Source organism: Dipteris shenzhenensis, chromosome 6 (genome assembly GCF_047967505.1).
Source record: "Dipteris shenzhenensis isolate YYH24624 ecotype China chromosome 6, Dip_SZ_1.0, whole genome shotgun sequence".
Taxonomy (NCBI): domain Eukaryota; kingdom Viridiplantae; phylum Streptophyta; class Polypodiopsida; order Gleicheniales; family Dipteridaceae; genus Dipteris; species Dipteris shenzhenensis.
In genome coordinates this window covers 46,704,276-46,721,188 of record NC_141601.1, presented here as the reverse complement: position 1 = coordinate 46,721,188, position 16,913 = coordinate 46,704,276, and the positions used below count along the sequence as shown (strand labels likewise).

The 16,913-nt window shown below is 43.2% G+C and overlaps 2 protein-coding genes across 2 annotated transcripts in view; one reads left to right on the top strand and one right to left on the bottom strand.

The window, feature by feature from the left end:
- Positions 1–1,506: 1,506 nt before the first annotated feature.
- Positions 1,507–3,981, top strand: LOC147901243 (uncharacterized). Its single transcript, XM_087376455.1, has one exon. It carries the CDS (start codon positions 1,507–1,509, stop codon positions 3,979–3,981), a length of 2,475 nt encoding a protein of 824 aa, XP_087232581.1.
- Positions 3,982–9,221: 5,240 nt separating this feature from the next.
- The window catches only part of LOC147901242 (pentatricopeptide repeat-containing protein At3g24000, mitochondrial-like), a 29,225-nt gene continuing 21,533 nt past the window's right edge, over positions 9,222–16,913 (bottom strand). The window contains exons 2-7 of the mRNA XM_087376454.1: positions 11,900–12,004; positions 11,392–11,630; positions 11,048–11,332; positions 10,305–10,936; positions 9,441–9,630; positions 9,222–9,284 (exon numbers count right to left, since the gene is read on the bottom strand). Of these exons, the coding sequence (XP_087232580.1) occupies positions 9,222–9,284; positions 9,441–9,630; positions 10,305–10,936; positions 11,048–11,332; positions 11,392–11,630; positions 11,900–12,004 (1,514 nt within the window). The remainder of the gene's footprint in view (positions 9,285–9,440; positions 9,631–10,304; positions 10,937–11,047; positions 11,333–11,391; positions 11,631–11,899; positions 12,005–16,913) is intronic.

Genomic DNA, 16,913 nt, shown 5'->3' with positions numbered 1-16,913 from the left:
CCTCAATCCTGACCTTCCAACTCCTGCCCTTCCCGTCAATGGTGGGAAAATCACTAGAAAGTTAGAAAGACCATGTCATCAAAGATTTCAGCTAGGGTATGTTACAAAGAGCTCTTGAACAGGCAGGTGAAGACTCATGACCTTAATTCACTATGGAAAATCCACAGGTCGTAGTCTCGGTGGAGAGCGAGGGCTGTTGAAATCTGGAAGAGTGTGCTCCTGGGGAAGTTTAAATTCCTCTTGTGGAAGATTATGTATGGTTGGCTCCTGGTCAGAACTAGATAAGCTAGATGGCTGCAATTGAACCCTTTATGCCTGTTATGTGGTCTTGCGCAGGAGAACATCTGACACCTATTCTGGGAATGTTTTGTAGTTCGTGAGCTGTGGAGGAGGATGGAGACTGTACACTAATGTGCGATTGGCCATTCTTATGAGCTTCCGTGTTAATGGTGATCTAGTCCGTAAGGAATCAGCTGATGTTTGGGGTCTTTGCTTCTAACGCAGAGGCTACCTTTGCTATTGATTGAATGTAAGGAGAATGTGCGGGATTTGGCCATGTTGGTTGCCAGGAAAGACCAGCTGGTGGGTTGTATCCTTCAAGATATTGTTATTTTGTTGCGGTGATGCTCTTTTACTACTTTAGCAGGATAGGCCACAGGCGTTAGCCCTAGAGATGGACCTGACCACGTCTTTGGCCGTGTGTGTGTAATCCCACTCGCCAGCAGCCAAAAAAAACCAATGTTGGGGGGTGGCAAATAAATGTGTAACTACCCTGAGAGTGTGACGAGGTTGAGCAAGTCTACAAGAAAAGATGATGTGTAAGAGGACGTTCCCGCTCGACGCCAGTCGAGCGACAATGCCTATTTGAGTGGGATTGGCGGGCAAACCAGTGTTCACAGAAAACTTTTTTTTCGACAAATCACAAAACTTGGGGTTTCAAATTTTGAAGGTTTTCCCTGAGAATTTGCCGATTTTTCTAGCAAAATATAACTAAATTGTCTAAAATTTTGCAAATTTTACAAAATTGAGGAAATATTTTTTACTGGTGAAAATGAAAATGTTGCAGGTTCATTGTATATAGTTTGCAGGTTTTCTGTGAACACTGGGGCAAATGTTCCTACAGGTCACTGACGAGTGTGAATGCTCACTCGGTTGACAACTTTCGATAGCGCAAGATTGGCAAAAGGACAACTAGCTCCGAGATGCTCGAGGAGAATGCAGAAAAACCCGCGCTCCAACGCTCATTTCAAAAGAGTCTTGGAGGCCTTGAGTGGAAAGCACCCGAAGCTCAACCGCCAAAAGCGCGTCTCCGAAAGCAATGCTTTTTTGTGGCGAGTGATTAAAAAAAAAAAAAAGAATTAATTGGACTAAAAACGTAGAATTTATTTGAAAATAAAAACGTGTCGGCGAAGTAACGAAATCTTTATAAAGCTTCCCTTTGCAGGTGTTCTTCTTCATTCTTTCTTCTTCCTGCGTTAGAATTTGCGAGCTCACGGCAATCTAGCTATGGACAACAGCAATTGGAGATCGGCTGTACCTCACCAGTTGCGCCAAAAAAACTCTATCTCCATTTTGTCTGCATTGCAAGCACTCTCCACGCTCTCTCAACTCGACCTGAATCAACGTTGGAAGATCGCTGCCAGCTTTGAGGACGACGTATTCCGTGCTGCTGCAAACCAGGATGACTATTTGCGAAACATCAACTTCAAGATCCTCAGCTTGCAGCAGCAGATGGCTCCTGTACGACCGCGCCGGCAGTTGGGTATGCGGCAACAACAGACGTTGCAACAGACCCAGCCACCCTCATCACAGCAGCAGCATCAGCAGCAGCAGCAGCGGCTTCTACAGTCAAGTGGTGTATTGCAGCAAGCCAGTTCAATAGAAGCAAGAAAGCAACAGTTACTCCGGGCTGAACAACAGTCAAGTGGTGTAATGCAGCCACCCTCATCACAGCAGCAGCGGCTTCTACAGTCAAGTGGTGTAATGCAGCAAGCCAGTTCAATAGAAGCAAGAAAGCAACCGTTACTCTGGGCTGAGCACCAGTCAAGTGGTGTAATGCAGCAAGCAAGTTCAATAGAAGAACAAAAGCAACAGTCACTCCGGGCTGAGCAACAGCGAGGGGTTTCTGAGGTATTATCATCTGCACAGACTGGGCTGTCAGAAATCACAGATCAAAAAAGTAATGTTTGGGGAAAGCTCCAAGCACTGAAGGAAAAGTATCTGCATGATATGAAAGACATATATGCCATGCTTGTAAATATGACCAAACAGCCCATGCCAGAAGGACGATTGCAAACTCTGTCGAGCTATAAGAATGTTTTGCATCGAATGATCCCCTATCTGCTGGCTCCTAAAGAGAGTCTTCCCAAGGATCTTAACCAAGATAAGGTAGAAACACTTGAGAAGCACATTATAAACATAATGGTGACTTTTAAGCGGACCAACCAGACTCAACAGCAAGAAATACAGCAGCAAACACTACCGCAACAATCACATCTTAGTGAGGTTCAAACACATCAGCAACAGCAGTCATCTCAGAGCCTGGTGCAGGGTAAGATAGGGCATCAGGTAACTGCAGCAGTGCAATCAAATATCTCCTCAAGCAACTCCTTGCCCATATTACAAGCAGCTATGGCTTCTGTGCAGCAGGGTCTTACCAATGCAGCTCAATCAAGTACAATTGCCGGTCTGCAGGCGAGTAATGCACATGCATTGAATCAAAACAAAATAAAGAGTATTCCACAGAGCAGCAGGATGTTGCAGCCAACCCTCAATGGGCCACAGCAGCAAGTAGTACAACAGAAGAAAGAAGAAGGAAGACAACATCAAGTGCTGCAGGGCAGTGATGCACATGCATTGGATCAAAACAAATTAAAGAGTTTTTCACAGAGCAGCAGGACGTTGCAGCCAACCGTCAATGGGCCGCAGCAAGTACTACAACAGCAGAAAGAAGAAGCAAGGCAACATCAAGTGCTGCAGGGGAGTAATGCACATGCATTGAATCAAAACAAATTAAAGAGTTTTCCACAGAGCAGCAGGATGACCCTCAGTGGGCCGCAGCAACAAGTACTACAACAGCAGAAAGAAGAAGAAAGGCAGCATCAAGTGCTGTGTCAAGATGATCCTGAGCCAAAACAGCCAACAGCAGCCATCTCATGTGTGGTAACCAGTGCAGCAAGTGGTCAAAAGCTTCACCCTGCAGCAGCTACTCCAAGCAATGGACAGTCAAAAGCTAGTCCACAAAACATGAGTATGCAAGTCCCTGCCCAGACTATACCTCATGGAAACTCTCCAGATGAGAGAGACACCGTCATTGAACCTCCATTGGAACGACTCTTAAAAATCATAAACTCTATGCCACTGGAAGCTCTAGTATCAGCTGTTGGGGACACAGCTGGAGAACTCCACTCACACGGAGAAACTGCCATGAATAGGGAAACCGAAAGAGCTTTAAGCGTGGTTTTTCGTAATGGGAGCTTGGCAGACAGCTTGAAGAGAAGCTATGTCTCAGAGTTGGAAACTGAGTCCACAGCAACGTCAAGGACCAAAAGGAGGAGGATTGATCACCAAGAAGAGATAAATAGAATAAATGAGTCACTCGTAGCTACACATGTCGAAAAAATGGATGGTCGAATGTCGGAGTCTCTGACTGATGTAGAGGAGGGGCTGGTGTCTTGTATCTTTCATATGGGATCATCTTGTTTATCATTGGCTTTGGTAATACCCATAGATTACCCGGAGTGTTCTCCAATCGTGCGCACCACAGCAGACACAGACTCTGATTATCTCATCTCTAGTGTTGCAAGGGATAAGTTCACTAGTATAGTTCGAGATTTACCCCAACCTGTGTCACTTGCAGCTATGGCCAGAGCTTGGGATAAGAGTGCCTGGAATGCAATGGCTGATGTTGCTTCACGTCAAGGAGGGGGTTGCTTTAGCTCATGTTTTGATACATGGAAACCTTGTGTAATTGCTAAATAGAGTTGTAAGCTTCATCATGGATTTTATCCCCTGGCTTTTAGGGATGCACATTATAAAGATCAGTGCTTGCTCTTTCGCCTGATCTGAATTGCTTGCTTTAGGAATATTGTTTGTATGTAAACACGTCAGATTCTTTTATGTGTGTCTACTATGCTATACGTTGATCTTTCATGTCGTGCCTGCATTTTAAAAACATAAATTAAGCTTGCATTCCTGGTTTCACTCTTTTCACAACATTTGGTTATGGTAATGATATTTTGTTGCTTCTTTTACATGCTTTGTAGTTACTTCTTCGAGGGTGGGTTTTAGGAGGGGCTTGGTGCTTATGAGCAAGGCCATATAGGTAAATGTATATTCGGTGGTATGCCTTAATGGTGGGATGTATCGCAAATTTTCAATGGCTTCCAAGTTCTCACTGACGATATAGTTTAGCATCAAATATGAAAGAAGACAAGCTTGATAGCCTCATTAGAATTTTCTGTGAAGCTTCAGGCTCTATTACAAACAAGGGTGGCACGGGGTGCCCTGCCTATTTCCATTAACACTGGTATTGCTGACAGAGTTGCAGGTTTGTAAATTACATTGACTGATCCCCCCATGACAGAGCCTTCAGACAGCTTTCCCCATGACAGAGCCAAAGATGTGATGCCATGTTTACCAAGCATGAGAGCCACCTGCTCAGGCTTGTGGTAAGGTCTCTTCAGGTTCCATCTGGGTTGGCCCTGACTCAAGGGCCAACAGATTACAAGGTGACCATGTAGGTGATGAATCAAATTCTTCCAAAAATGGGAGCATCACCCTCATGACCACATAAACCCTCATCGATGATTTGTGACATGTGTAGCAAATCTTGACCGTCGATCTAGGGTCCAAAACTTGCAAACGTTGTGGAGGTTTGTAGCCATTCCTAGACTCATACATATATTTCTCTCTCCCAAGCCATAATAGATCACTCCACCCTTCTTACCAGATGATTGATTTCTACCCTAGTCTTCCGCTCTAGTGCTAAATTTAGACCCTCTACCTAGTAGCACAACCCTACACCATTAATTGGCATCCCTTGCGAGGCTACCAAAGGGGCATGTGAGGAGCATCAATACATTCAAAATGGAAGCTATTGCAGGCATGTCATGTTAATCTTGGTGCTCTTTTGGACTTGGATTTAATATCTACAATCTAAAGCATAGAGGCTAGATTGAAAACACAATCAATGGCGACAAGAGGAACATATTATAAGGGAATGTAGTGGGAAGCCATGAGAATGGGAGGACCATTGTTTCTTTTTAGAATCAGGTGGAGGTCAAGAAATGGAAGGGAGATACTAAGCTAGCTAAAGTCTTGAGGTGGGAGGGTTTTACATGTCAATTGTATCTTCTTGCATAATATCAAAATTATGACTACTCCCTCCATGGATGTTCGCATCTTTTGCTTGATCTTTAGCATGAAGTCATTTGACGTCGACTTAGTACATATTGTCTCATTCTAAAGCAAGTATTGTGCCATGGACAAAGCACAGTTGCACAAAATACCAAATACATCTATAGTAGCCAAAACTGAGAGTTTGTGAATATCTTTCTTGATCAAGAGCTTTGCTTATAGAAATGGATACACATATATAGTACAAACGGGACACAAGCATGACGAACAACAACAAGACTTGTAACTATGTGCACTTACTGTGGCAAATTTGGTCACATACCAATATCCTAATTACTAGTAATAATCTGAATAATTTCTCCTCCCTTGAGATTTTACACATCGGCAAGGTTAACATACCCACATCTTGAGGTTTTACCTTTCGTCCTCTACCAGTCAGTTTTACACATGGGCAAGGTTAAAACACACCTACATATTAGGGTTTGCAAAAAGGGAGGTCAGGCTTAATGAAATGCTTCTCTCTCAATAGTGTTGGGATAATTTCTAATGTAGAAAAGGTCAAACTTCTCCACCATATAGACATAGAAGTCATCAAGATAATGGCCATTAATTCCATGAGGTTGTATTTGATGTTTCTACTATAGATGGCAATTAATTCCATGAGGTAGAATTTGAATGTTCCTACCATAAACCTTTGTTGTATGATATCATAAGAATCATGTACCAATGGGATGAGGTGTTGATAGATCTCTAGTAGGACATATTAAGTATTAGCTAGTCTTCATGATATAAGATATCTCCTTGGTATCCAAATTTAACTCACGAGCATGCCGACGGAGACTAAGGGGATACAACCAAGTGATTAGGTCCTCTAGTAGGGTGTGTCCCCCTTTGAGATTCTTGATGAAGTTGATTGATGCCATTATCTTGATCAGACCAAAGATGTTGGCTATGAACACATTAGTTTCATTGTGGACATGGAGTGTGATGCAGGTTGAAGAGGGATGAGAGTTGTTCTTAATCAATGTGCACAATAATAGAAAAATCATTTTGTAGACACTAGTTGAGAATTTTGATATAATGAAGATGGCTCCTAATGAAAATAACAAAGGACATTCAATGAGGAGATTGAGTTGGGATTAAAGGATGTTCTATTCCAAAAAACATGTGGAATACAAAGAAGTGGCAATATCAACATGTTCACAATTTGAAAGTCACCTAATCAAGTAAAAGAAGGGTTCAAGCAAGAGGGTTGTTGCTCATTTTATTTAGAACAATCATGTGCATGGTCATTGAGTAGGAGAGAAAAAGAAGAGGAGAACTAAAACAATGGAGGAATAAGGAACAAGTCCAAAAACTTCAATAGGCCAGGTGAAATGGGAAGTTTTCGACTTCCCATCAAAGGCAACAATGGCAACCAAAGCACATATGACATCAAATAAAATCTTCTATGGTTATTGCATATTGCTTATGATATGTCTTTTAATGTTTGTTTTGTGCATTCCAAATTCTTGCAGGAGTTCATTGGGATAATTTAGTGGACAATGCCTTCAAGTATGATGTCCACATATTTGGTGGTATTTTTCATAATCTTGTGGCCTTTTTGCCAAAATATAACTAGAATAGCACAAAATTTGGAGATTTCACCAATTAGTGTCCAAACCCATAGTTTAGCCATAGGAATTCCTACAAAATTCATCCATTTTCACAAGAGGTCAAGTAAAATTTAAACAATGACCGAATTTGAATCACACAATGAAGCACCAAAAAGGTCGAAAAGTTGAATTTATACGTCAACATGAGCCCAATCTTCATAGAGTGATTACAAAATCTAAAAATTTCCATCAAGCCATGCAAAGAAATATCTCCTACACGTGTGCAGCCAAATATCTCCACATAGTAGACCCACTTCTCACACATAAAATTATTAGGTCAAGACATCAAAGGAGCCCCATGGCAACTCCTTAATGCACATACTCTTCAATTAGGCCTTCCCCAAGCTCACAAACAAAGTAGCACACATTGTTTTTAAATTATTCATGATCTTTTTTTTTTTGGTGGGGTTGCCTTCTCTAATATTACTCAAAGCAATATGCAACACATAGAATGCGAACATAAATGTCACATTTCATCATAGAGCGTAGATTCTTGCTATCAACTAAATTTTTTGTGATGTGTATACGAGAAACTTTTTCACGAAATCACGTTTGCTTGCTATCTTACTTTCCCCATCCTTGGACTCCCTACAGCAACAACACTCTTGTGAACACCTGGGGTAGCATATAATGCAACAACACCATCCAAATGACCAAAACACACTACCAAAATTCCATGAACAAAACACTCAATCTTCTAAGCATGAACATAGTGGTAGCTCATGAGACTCTTCTTGTACCTCTTTAAGGAGACTATTACCAAACTGGCCACGAGGCAAGGATTGGGAGGTTTGGGGATGAGTTCTAGAGTTTCGGGGGAGGAAGGAGGTTTGGCGGAGGGAGAAGAAGTTTGGAAGACAAAACTCATCCAGGGTAGAGGCGCAGAGGCATTCATAGAGAGAAGACATGCGCGATCCACCACATGACGAGGGCAGTGCACATAGAGCTAGAAAGGGTGCACAAAATTGCGATGTGGCATGCCTCAAAGGCCAACACACAGCCACGAGTACGGGTCAAAGGCTAGCACACATCACGTGCCACCACGACTTACCACTCGCATCACCCACATGTCCAATCGAGCTGCTCACCTCTGCATCGTTGGGCCATGAATCCATGTTCTGCTCCATGCCACAATTCTGAGAGAGCAGACATCAGAGAAGATGGTGCATGTGGCACGAATCCTGCAGGCATCCACTACACATGGCACAAATCCCGTACATGATGCGACACACCCTTGAGTGCCACGATAGACTGAGGTGCGTAAGATTTAAAGTCCCTTCTTTCTAAGTCGCCCTATTCTTGAAGCATATATTGACAGTACGTTATGTTTTTGTTTAGGGGTCTACTAAGTGATGCCAAAAAACCTTGAGTGACAGGCTCAAGTCATAATTTGTGTAGACAGGCTCAAGTTATTGTGTGTCTAGTAATTCAATTTCATTGTAGTGAAGCCTGCATCTGAAACAAATCCACAAAAAAGAGGAGGAAAAATATCACATGTACTTTGCATATTTACACTAATATTTGTAGGGATAGACTTGTCATTAGAGACATTTCAATGAGCTCTTATAAGCAAATAGTGTTACAAATAAACCTAGGAATCCAATTTTGGACAGCGTTGGGTAGCATGGGCCCCATTGCATAAGAAAGCATGCATGATTTCTAGGCACTAACGAAAGGAGATATAAAACTTTGATCTAGGGCTCTATATCTCCTTTTGGCTCAAAGGTCAAAGGTAAGCCGTATTGATGTTGTCTATTGAGTTCATGGTGTAGTATTAGCTTATCCTCTTTTGTTGTTTATTACCTTCTGGAGTTTTGGCGTACTGTTGCCAGCTTCTGTTGGCACTGCTCTCAGCACAGGGTAAATCAAAAGCACATTTACCCCTTCTTGCACTTTTTGTTCCCAGGCTAGGCCTTCCTGTTTTGGTTTTCATTTGATTGGCTGCCCCTTGATTTGGACATGAACTCATGACCACAAGTAATATGCATGTGAGCTCCCAACTTACGTAGCCTCACATCCACAAGGATGCCCCGTTCGATTTCTACATATGTCGATAGCTCAAGGACTCTTGGTGATACAAAAAATTGTTTCTAGGGAGACAATAGTTATAAAGGGTCAGGGGGAGAGGTTTGAAAATGAGCTCAGAGGCTGGCTTTTCACTGTAGCAGCATTTCACATGGTCTTCCTGTCGTGTGTCAGGCTTGTATTTCATGCAGCACTCAAGCTCTGCAACTTGTCAATTATATCCTCTGTAGAGGTTGTGATGTGTCTCTAACGACAAATTCATGTACCACATTATTCACCCCAATACAACTTCGACCTGGCACATTCTTCACACCTTTATCCATTATCCATTATTGCTTTCTGGCTATATCAACTGTAGCATGTGACGTCTCTAACAACAAATTCATGAAACACATTATTCACCTCAGTACAACTGCAACCTGGTACATTTTTCTCACCTTTGTCAATTATTGCCTTTCTCAAGTTCACTACATCATCCAAGTTGCCTGCATTAGCATGAATGTTTGCTAGCAACAATGGTGATGCATTATTGTGATCTAGCTCAGAAACCAAATTTGCCGCACATGCTGCACGTTCCACATCCTTGTGGAATCTACATGATGAAAGCAAGCTCAACCATGTTAGAGGGACATGTTCATATGGCATGGTGAGGATCAGATCCTCTGCCTCTTCCAATAGTCCTCTTCGCCCAAGAAGATCAACCATGCACACATAATGCCCCACTGAGGGAGTTATACACAATAGTGTCTTTTCATAGAGACAAAGTATTGCCTCCCATCAGCAACCAACCCAGTATGACTGCAAGCTGTGAGAACACTGATGAAGGTGACCTTGTCTGGCTGAAAGCCTTTGGCCTGCATTTGACCAAACAGTCGCAGGGCCTCCTTGCTATGTCCATTCTGGGCACATGCAGCAATCATGGCATTCCAGGAGACCACATTCTGCTGTGGCATCTTTGCAAACAATGCTCTAGCATTGTCTATGCTCCCACACTTGCCATACATATTGACAAGGGCCATCCCCACAACAACATCCAACTCCCATCCACTGCAGGCAACAGTAGCATGGATCACTCGACCCTCTTCCAGGGCTGCCACACTGGCACATGCATCCACCACGCAGATGAAGGTGATCTTGTCTGGCACGAAACCTTCTGCCTGCATTTGATCAAACCGTTGCAGGGCCTCCTTGGCATGCCCATTCTGGGCACATGCAGCAATCATGGCACTCCAGGAGACCACATCCTTCTGTGGTATCTCTGCAAACACTGCCCTTGCATCATCCAAGCTCTTGTTCTGGGCACATGCATCCATAACACAGATGAAGGTGATCTTGTCTGGCTTGAAGCCTTCGGTCAGCATTTGGCCAAGCAGTTGCAGGGCCTCCTTACCATGCCCATTCTGACCACACGCTGTGATCATGGTATTCCAAGAGATCACATTCTGCAGTGGCATCCGTACAAACACTGCCCTGGCATCATCTAGGCTCATGCACTTGCCATACATCTTGATGAGGTTATTCCCGACAACAACATCTGAGTCCCAACCGTAGCCAGCAAGAGTAACATGGATTACTCGACCCTCTTCTAGGGCTGCTGCACTGGCACAAGCATCCATAATACAGATGAAGGTGATCTTGTTTGGCTCAAAACCTTCACCTTGCATTTGACCAAACAGTTCCAGTGCCTCCTTTCCGTGTCCATTCTGGGCACATGCAGCGATCATAGCACTCCACGATACCACATCCCGCTCTAGCATCCCTACAAACACTGCCCTCGCATCATCTAGGCTCTCACACCTACCATACATATTGATGAGGTTATCCCCCACAGCAACGTCTGCGTTCCATCCGTTTCCAACAACAGTAGCATCCGTCGACCCACTTCTAGAGCCGTGATACTGGCACATGCATCAACAACGCAAATGAAGGTGATCTTGTCTGGCTGGAAGCCTTCGGCCTGCACTTGATCGAACTTCTAGAGCCGTGATACTGGCACATGCATCAACAACGCAAATGAAGGTGATCTTGTCTGGCTGGAAGCCTTCGGCCTGCACTTGATCGAACAGTTGCAGGGCTTCGTCGCCATGCCCATTCTGGGAATATGCAGCAATCATGGCACTGTAGCAGACCACATCCTGCATGGGCATTTCTTCAAACAATGCCTTAGCATCATCTAAGCTCCCACACTTGCCATACATATTGACGATGTTATTACCCACCACCAAGTCTGAATCCCATCCGTTGCCAGCAACGGTAGCATCGATCGCTCGAGACCCTCTTCTAGGGCTGCCACGCTGGCACATGCACCGAGGATGCAGATGAAAGTGACCTTGTTAGGCTCGAAGCCTTTGACCTGCATTTCACCAAACAGTTGTAGGGCCTCCTTGCCACGCCCATTCTGAGTACCAGCAGCGATCATCGCACTCCATGAGACAACATCCCGCTGTGGCATCTCTGCAAACACTGCTCTCACATCATCCAAGCTCCCGTTCCGCGCACAAGCAGCGATCATAATGTTCCAAGAGTACAAATTCCGATCGACTAATAATTGTGTCAAACACGGCGCGGGCATACTCAAGGCGCCCACATTTGCTGTACATTTGAACGAGAAGATTACTCAGGAATCTGTTGCGGGCATATCCACGGAAGCTCAAGTGTTTATGCACAAATTGGCCGTGAGAGAGGGCAATGGCATCGGTGCAAATGTTCGAGCCTGTAATCGGGCAACATAGCTCAATGGCCAACTGACGCATGCCCATTCTAATAACTAACGAAAAGCAGCAGCAGAAGAAACAAAGAGCGCGCCACTCCAGCTCGCCACGGTGGCGAGATTGCTCTTCGAATGTTGCACGCTACCACACCTTGCTGAGGAACATGCGCCGCACAAGGCGACGCAGAGCCGCAAGATGTGAGCGTAGCGTGAAGCGGCGCAGATTGCAGCTGCCAATCCGCACGCGTCGCGTAGGCTGCCACAGTAATCGAGCAGACCACAGGGATAATCATATGGTGGGAAATTGAGAACATGGGAAAAAGTAATATTTCCCACCATTTCAAGACTTTCCTAGGATGAATTTCCCACCACATTCCCCAAAAAACCCCTTTCAGCATATGAATTTCCATTTCCCACAAAACCCCTCCAATGTCATAAGGCCTCAAGTTGTAGGGGCCATTGCACAGAGCAGGGCGGTGCAGACTGCGCTAACCATCAGCGAGGCCAACCACAGCCCATTCCCCCACGTGAAGGGCCAGCAAAAAGGGTCAAATGATTGACCTTGGGAGAAAAGCTGTTTGCGGACAGTCATTTCATTCTTAGTAATCCATGCGTGTTATTAAAGGTAATTGTGGGAAGGTTACTTTTGTAAGGTTATCCGGAATGTGCGAGTTGATGTTGGAGGGCTCGTTTCCCGTTATGAAAATGACCACATCGGGCAGCAGATTAAATCTCTGCTGATGATGGAACTTTACTTATAGGGAATGGGCCCAAGAGTGATTTCTCGAGAGGAAAGTGCTTGAATTTGGCGTTAGCCGGAGGTTGTGAGTCAATTTCTGAGCACTTTCTGACCACGAAAGTGTGACTCTAACCCATTCCCCTATGTGGAGGATTAGAGGAACATGGTTGGGTGGTTAACCATGGTTAAGTTTTCTAGTCGTTCCTTTATGTCTGTTGACAAAGTGGTTAACAGTGGGTTAATAATTAATTGTGGGCGATGAGAACCTGGTTGATGGGAGTCAGGGCCACTTTCTGTCTATGAAAGTGGCCAGATCAGATATGATGAAGATTTAAATGTTGACCTCACACCTTCACGACATACTATCCAACATAAAAATCTAGTGAATTGCAAAATTTTAAAGAAAGCATTTTGCACTATTAAAGTAGGACATTACCTATGGCATGCTTGGCTTCATGGCTCCTTAGAGAGTGCGGAGCTTATGAGGATGTATGAGTTCTTCTCAAGATGTATGCGAAGCTAAGGAAGAGAGGGACTGACAACGAACTACTAGCTTTTTGCATCTTTTTGCATGATGGTTGCCTATCACATGGATGCTATGGCTTGCTAGCCATGGGAGATGGACGTGCTAGACGACCTATGTTTGAATACTAGAATTTTTTGATCCCATATCAAGATAAATTCTCCATTTATAGGCATTTATAGGTTTTTTGACTGTGTAGTCTCGTCGATGACTTACATGTTGTGGGGATCTTGAAGAAATGCCGATGGAGCCTTCAGTCCAAGCTACTCCTTGTGCGAGCAATGCAAAGCACGAGCCGTCCGCAAGTGTCACTCAAATGACTCCCGGATTGTTGCAATGTGTTTCCACGAGAGAAAGGGGGAAAGGGGAGATGGGAGAAGAGAGGGAGAAGGAGCGGAGAAGAGGAGAATGAATGGGGATGGAGTGGAAAACACAAAGGAACACTTGGCCTTTTATACATGTCACCTTTTGAAGGGTGGGCCAACCCTATTCCCTTTATAGCACTCTCTTTCCTCAATCTTTTACAACCATCTTGGGCCTATTTGGCTCTAAGGCACAATCCTAGCTCTACGGACTTGTCACTATCTATCAAATGACATCACTAACTAGCGGTGGCATATTGTTAACCAATGGGTTAGCATTCCCCTCGTTCCTGTTCTCAATCTAGTCCCCTAAATCGTGTGAAGGTCATGGTTATTGGTTCGTTGTCAATGAAGATCATTCTTAGTGAGTACCCATGTGAATTTCTGCCATTTGCAGTGTTTCGTAGGTCTTCACTGGATCCTCTGTGGTAGAACTATTGCTGGAAAGATGGATATTGCATCAAGTAGCATTGGATTCCATTGTTATTGGCATGGCTTGATTGATATCAATGGTTAGACATTGGGTGGATGGATTATAGATGAGTACTGAAGACCTTTCAAAGAAAGAGGAAGAAAGAGGTAAATATAAGGTGTAAGTTAGTAGGAAGAAGGTGTTAATAGGGATTCTCGTGGTGTTAAGGTTAGCAAAGTAAGTACATTGTATTTTTGTGCTCCTCCTTAAGTTCCATATTATATTTGAGTGGGACTTTTATTAGATTCTCATCACGCTATGTCTTTGACCTACCATGCTTGTAAGTCCAAAGTTTTGCATTACATTTCTCCTTGCTTCTCTACTTTGAAGTTCTTTCAAAATACATTTTATGGGTTATATTTTATTGAGGGATTTGTCTGAGTCATCAAACTAAGAGAAGTCTGACAATACACCATCCAAACTCCTAAAATGAGGACTATGGCTGAAGAAGTTTATTGCATTTTGGGTTCTAGTAAAGCCCTCTAAATTAAAATTGATATGACATTGGAAGGCTCAAATGGTCGTGGGTACTAGGGTTAAGCATAAAAAAGAAGAATAATAAGGATACATAAAAAGAGGAGAGGGAGTTAGAGAGTTAATAAAGGGTGGGGTTAGTAAGTGAAAGTGAAAACAAATCTTTGAGGATCACCAAAAACTCATCCAGACCCCTTTTGTTTGTCATCAGAGTCACCGTGCAATCAAACTTATCCTATACAGATGTTGGTGTAGGATCACTTGTTGTTTTGTATGTGGAGGAGTGCCTTTGGACACTGGGGGTATGTCTCTTTGACTAGCCCTAGACCTTTGCTGGTGAGGAGATTCTTCCATGGTAGCAATCTGTTGTGAAGGGCTCCAATATCTTTTGTCGCAGTGGCAGGTTCTTGTGGAGCAGATTCCATATCCATTGTGTTTCTGAAATAGAGGGTGGTGTGCAGCCATGTTCTCCCAAACGACAGGTTTCTAGGTGGTCAAAACTAGCTTGGATTGCTTCCAGATTGCTTTTATTCAAGTGTGTTGTCATTTTTCCATTTTTGGCTTCTACATTCCAATTGACAAAAAATGGGAACATGATGGGCTTATTTCGTTTCTATTGTGCACGAGTAGCCTGACCCATCTACGATGGGTTAGAGACCTGCTCCACTGGGTCTCAAACTTAGAATCATAGGTTGCCTTCAATTTCGCAAAATAAAGTTTAAGGTTTTTTTATGAATCTCAACCTTTGAAAATTTTAAAGAAAATGTTAAATTGAATCTCCATTCCTCCCTAAATTTCAAAAACCCATGATTTGCCCTTAGGAAGCTTGCCATGTGGCACCCGCTTTTCTCCCCATGCTCTGTTGCCAAGTAGCACGTGGCACATCTCCCCCTTCACTCTAGCTCCTCTTGCCACATGGCAGCTCTTCCTTAAAAAATAAAACAGAAAACTATGGCCTCATGCATAATCTTTCCTAGTATTCTAAAGACAAATTTCATCTTCATAAAAGATGATGCAAGTATACTCTTGATACCTATACTCGTCATGAAAGATGATACAAGTATACTCTTGATATGCATACTGTTCATGAACGATGATGTAGGTATACTCTTGATATGTATCCCTAATGACCTTAAAGCTCATCTCCACCTCTAAACTCTCTTGTTTTTCTCTTGGCACAATGGTACTTAAGCTCCTCTCTCCCCCTCTCTACTTCTCGTCTCTTTCTAGCTATTTCACCATGCCCTCGTCTCTACCTCTCTCCTTGCAACGCGACTACTCCCTCAACCCCTCATCTTTGCTCACCATGCCCTCCTCATGGGCTACAATTTTTGCACTCCTCACCTTCACTCGACCTTCCCCTCCCCCTTATGGAGGCTCCCTCATTCCCCTCACCTCTACTCACCACACTTTCCTTATTGATTCTCTCTCAATCCCTTCACTCTTGCTCCACCTCCACTCTTGTTATCATTTCTCCCTTAGCCCTTCTCCTCCACACACCACCTCCTCACCCTAGTGCTACTCTTTCAACCTACATCACCTTCACATAGTGTGGAATGAAGTGTTTTAGAAAAGGTTGTGGCCTCTACCATGCTTACCAAATCAATTCCCACATGGCCTTGATATGACTTCTGTCAACTTAACAAATGCATATGCATAATTTGTGGGTTATACTCACTTCAAATGATCTTTTAAGGCATACAATGTTGCTTCATCATCTTTTTGAAGATCTTGTGGACTACATGAGAAACAACTAGATGTCGCAATCCAATGCACTTGCATTGATCACATCTACTATCGATAATCCCCGAATATTTTTTAAATAGGCAGATGCATTGCACTGATGCTACTTTCAATATCTCAAGTCATTTCAGCACGATGCTTCATGAAGCGTTCATGGATTTGTAACCTCAAGGAGTAGCCTACTTTTCAAAATTGAGAACTTTAAAGCCACTTCACATAGTGCTACATCATGTTAAGACCATCACTAAACACTTTCTTTATAGGTTTAAATGGGAATAGGCATAGCGTCTTCCAAAATGTACAACTAACCAACTTGTATTATTTTTAAGCCTAAGGTTAGAACTGTAATTTTTCATATTTGTTCCTATACAAACTCTAGCATTGAATGCAACAAAGCAAGTCCAAATGAACATACGATGACACTCCTATGCATAAATGTTTAGCTCTAGCGACATATTATGTAGATGCTAGTATCAATTTATAGGCGACTTAGAAAGAAAGGGGCTTTAAAACTTACACACATACATAAATACATATATGATACAATATATAATATATTATTATAATATATAATGAAGAATGTGTAATATATAATATATTCTCTCTCTCTCTCTCTCTCTCTCTCTCTCTCTCTCTCTCTCTCTCTTTGTAATACAACTGCAGTACTCTACAATTCCGTTGGTGCACCTCAGTCTATCGTGGCACTCAAGGGTGTGTCGCATCATGTACAGGATTTGTGCTATGTGTAGTTGATGCCTGCAGGATTCGTGCCACATGCACCATCTTCTCTGATGTCTACTCTCTCAGAATTGTGGCATGTAGCAGAACATGGATTCATGGCCCAACGATGCA

Bases quoted from the DNA above. Each gene is read 5' to 3' on its own strand.
- LOC147901243 (XM_087376455.1), top strand. From the start codon at position 1,507: ATGGACAACAGCAATTGGAGATCGGCTGTACCTCACCAGTTGCGCCAA.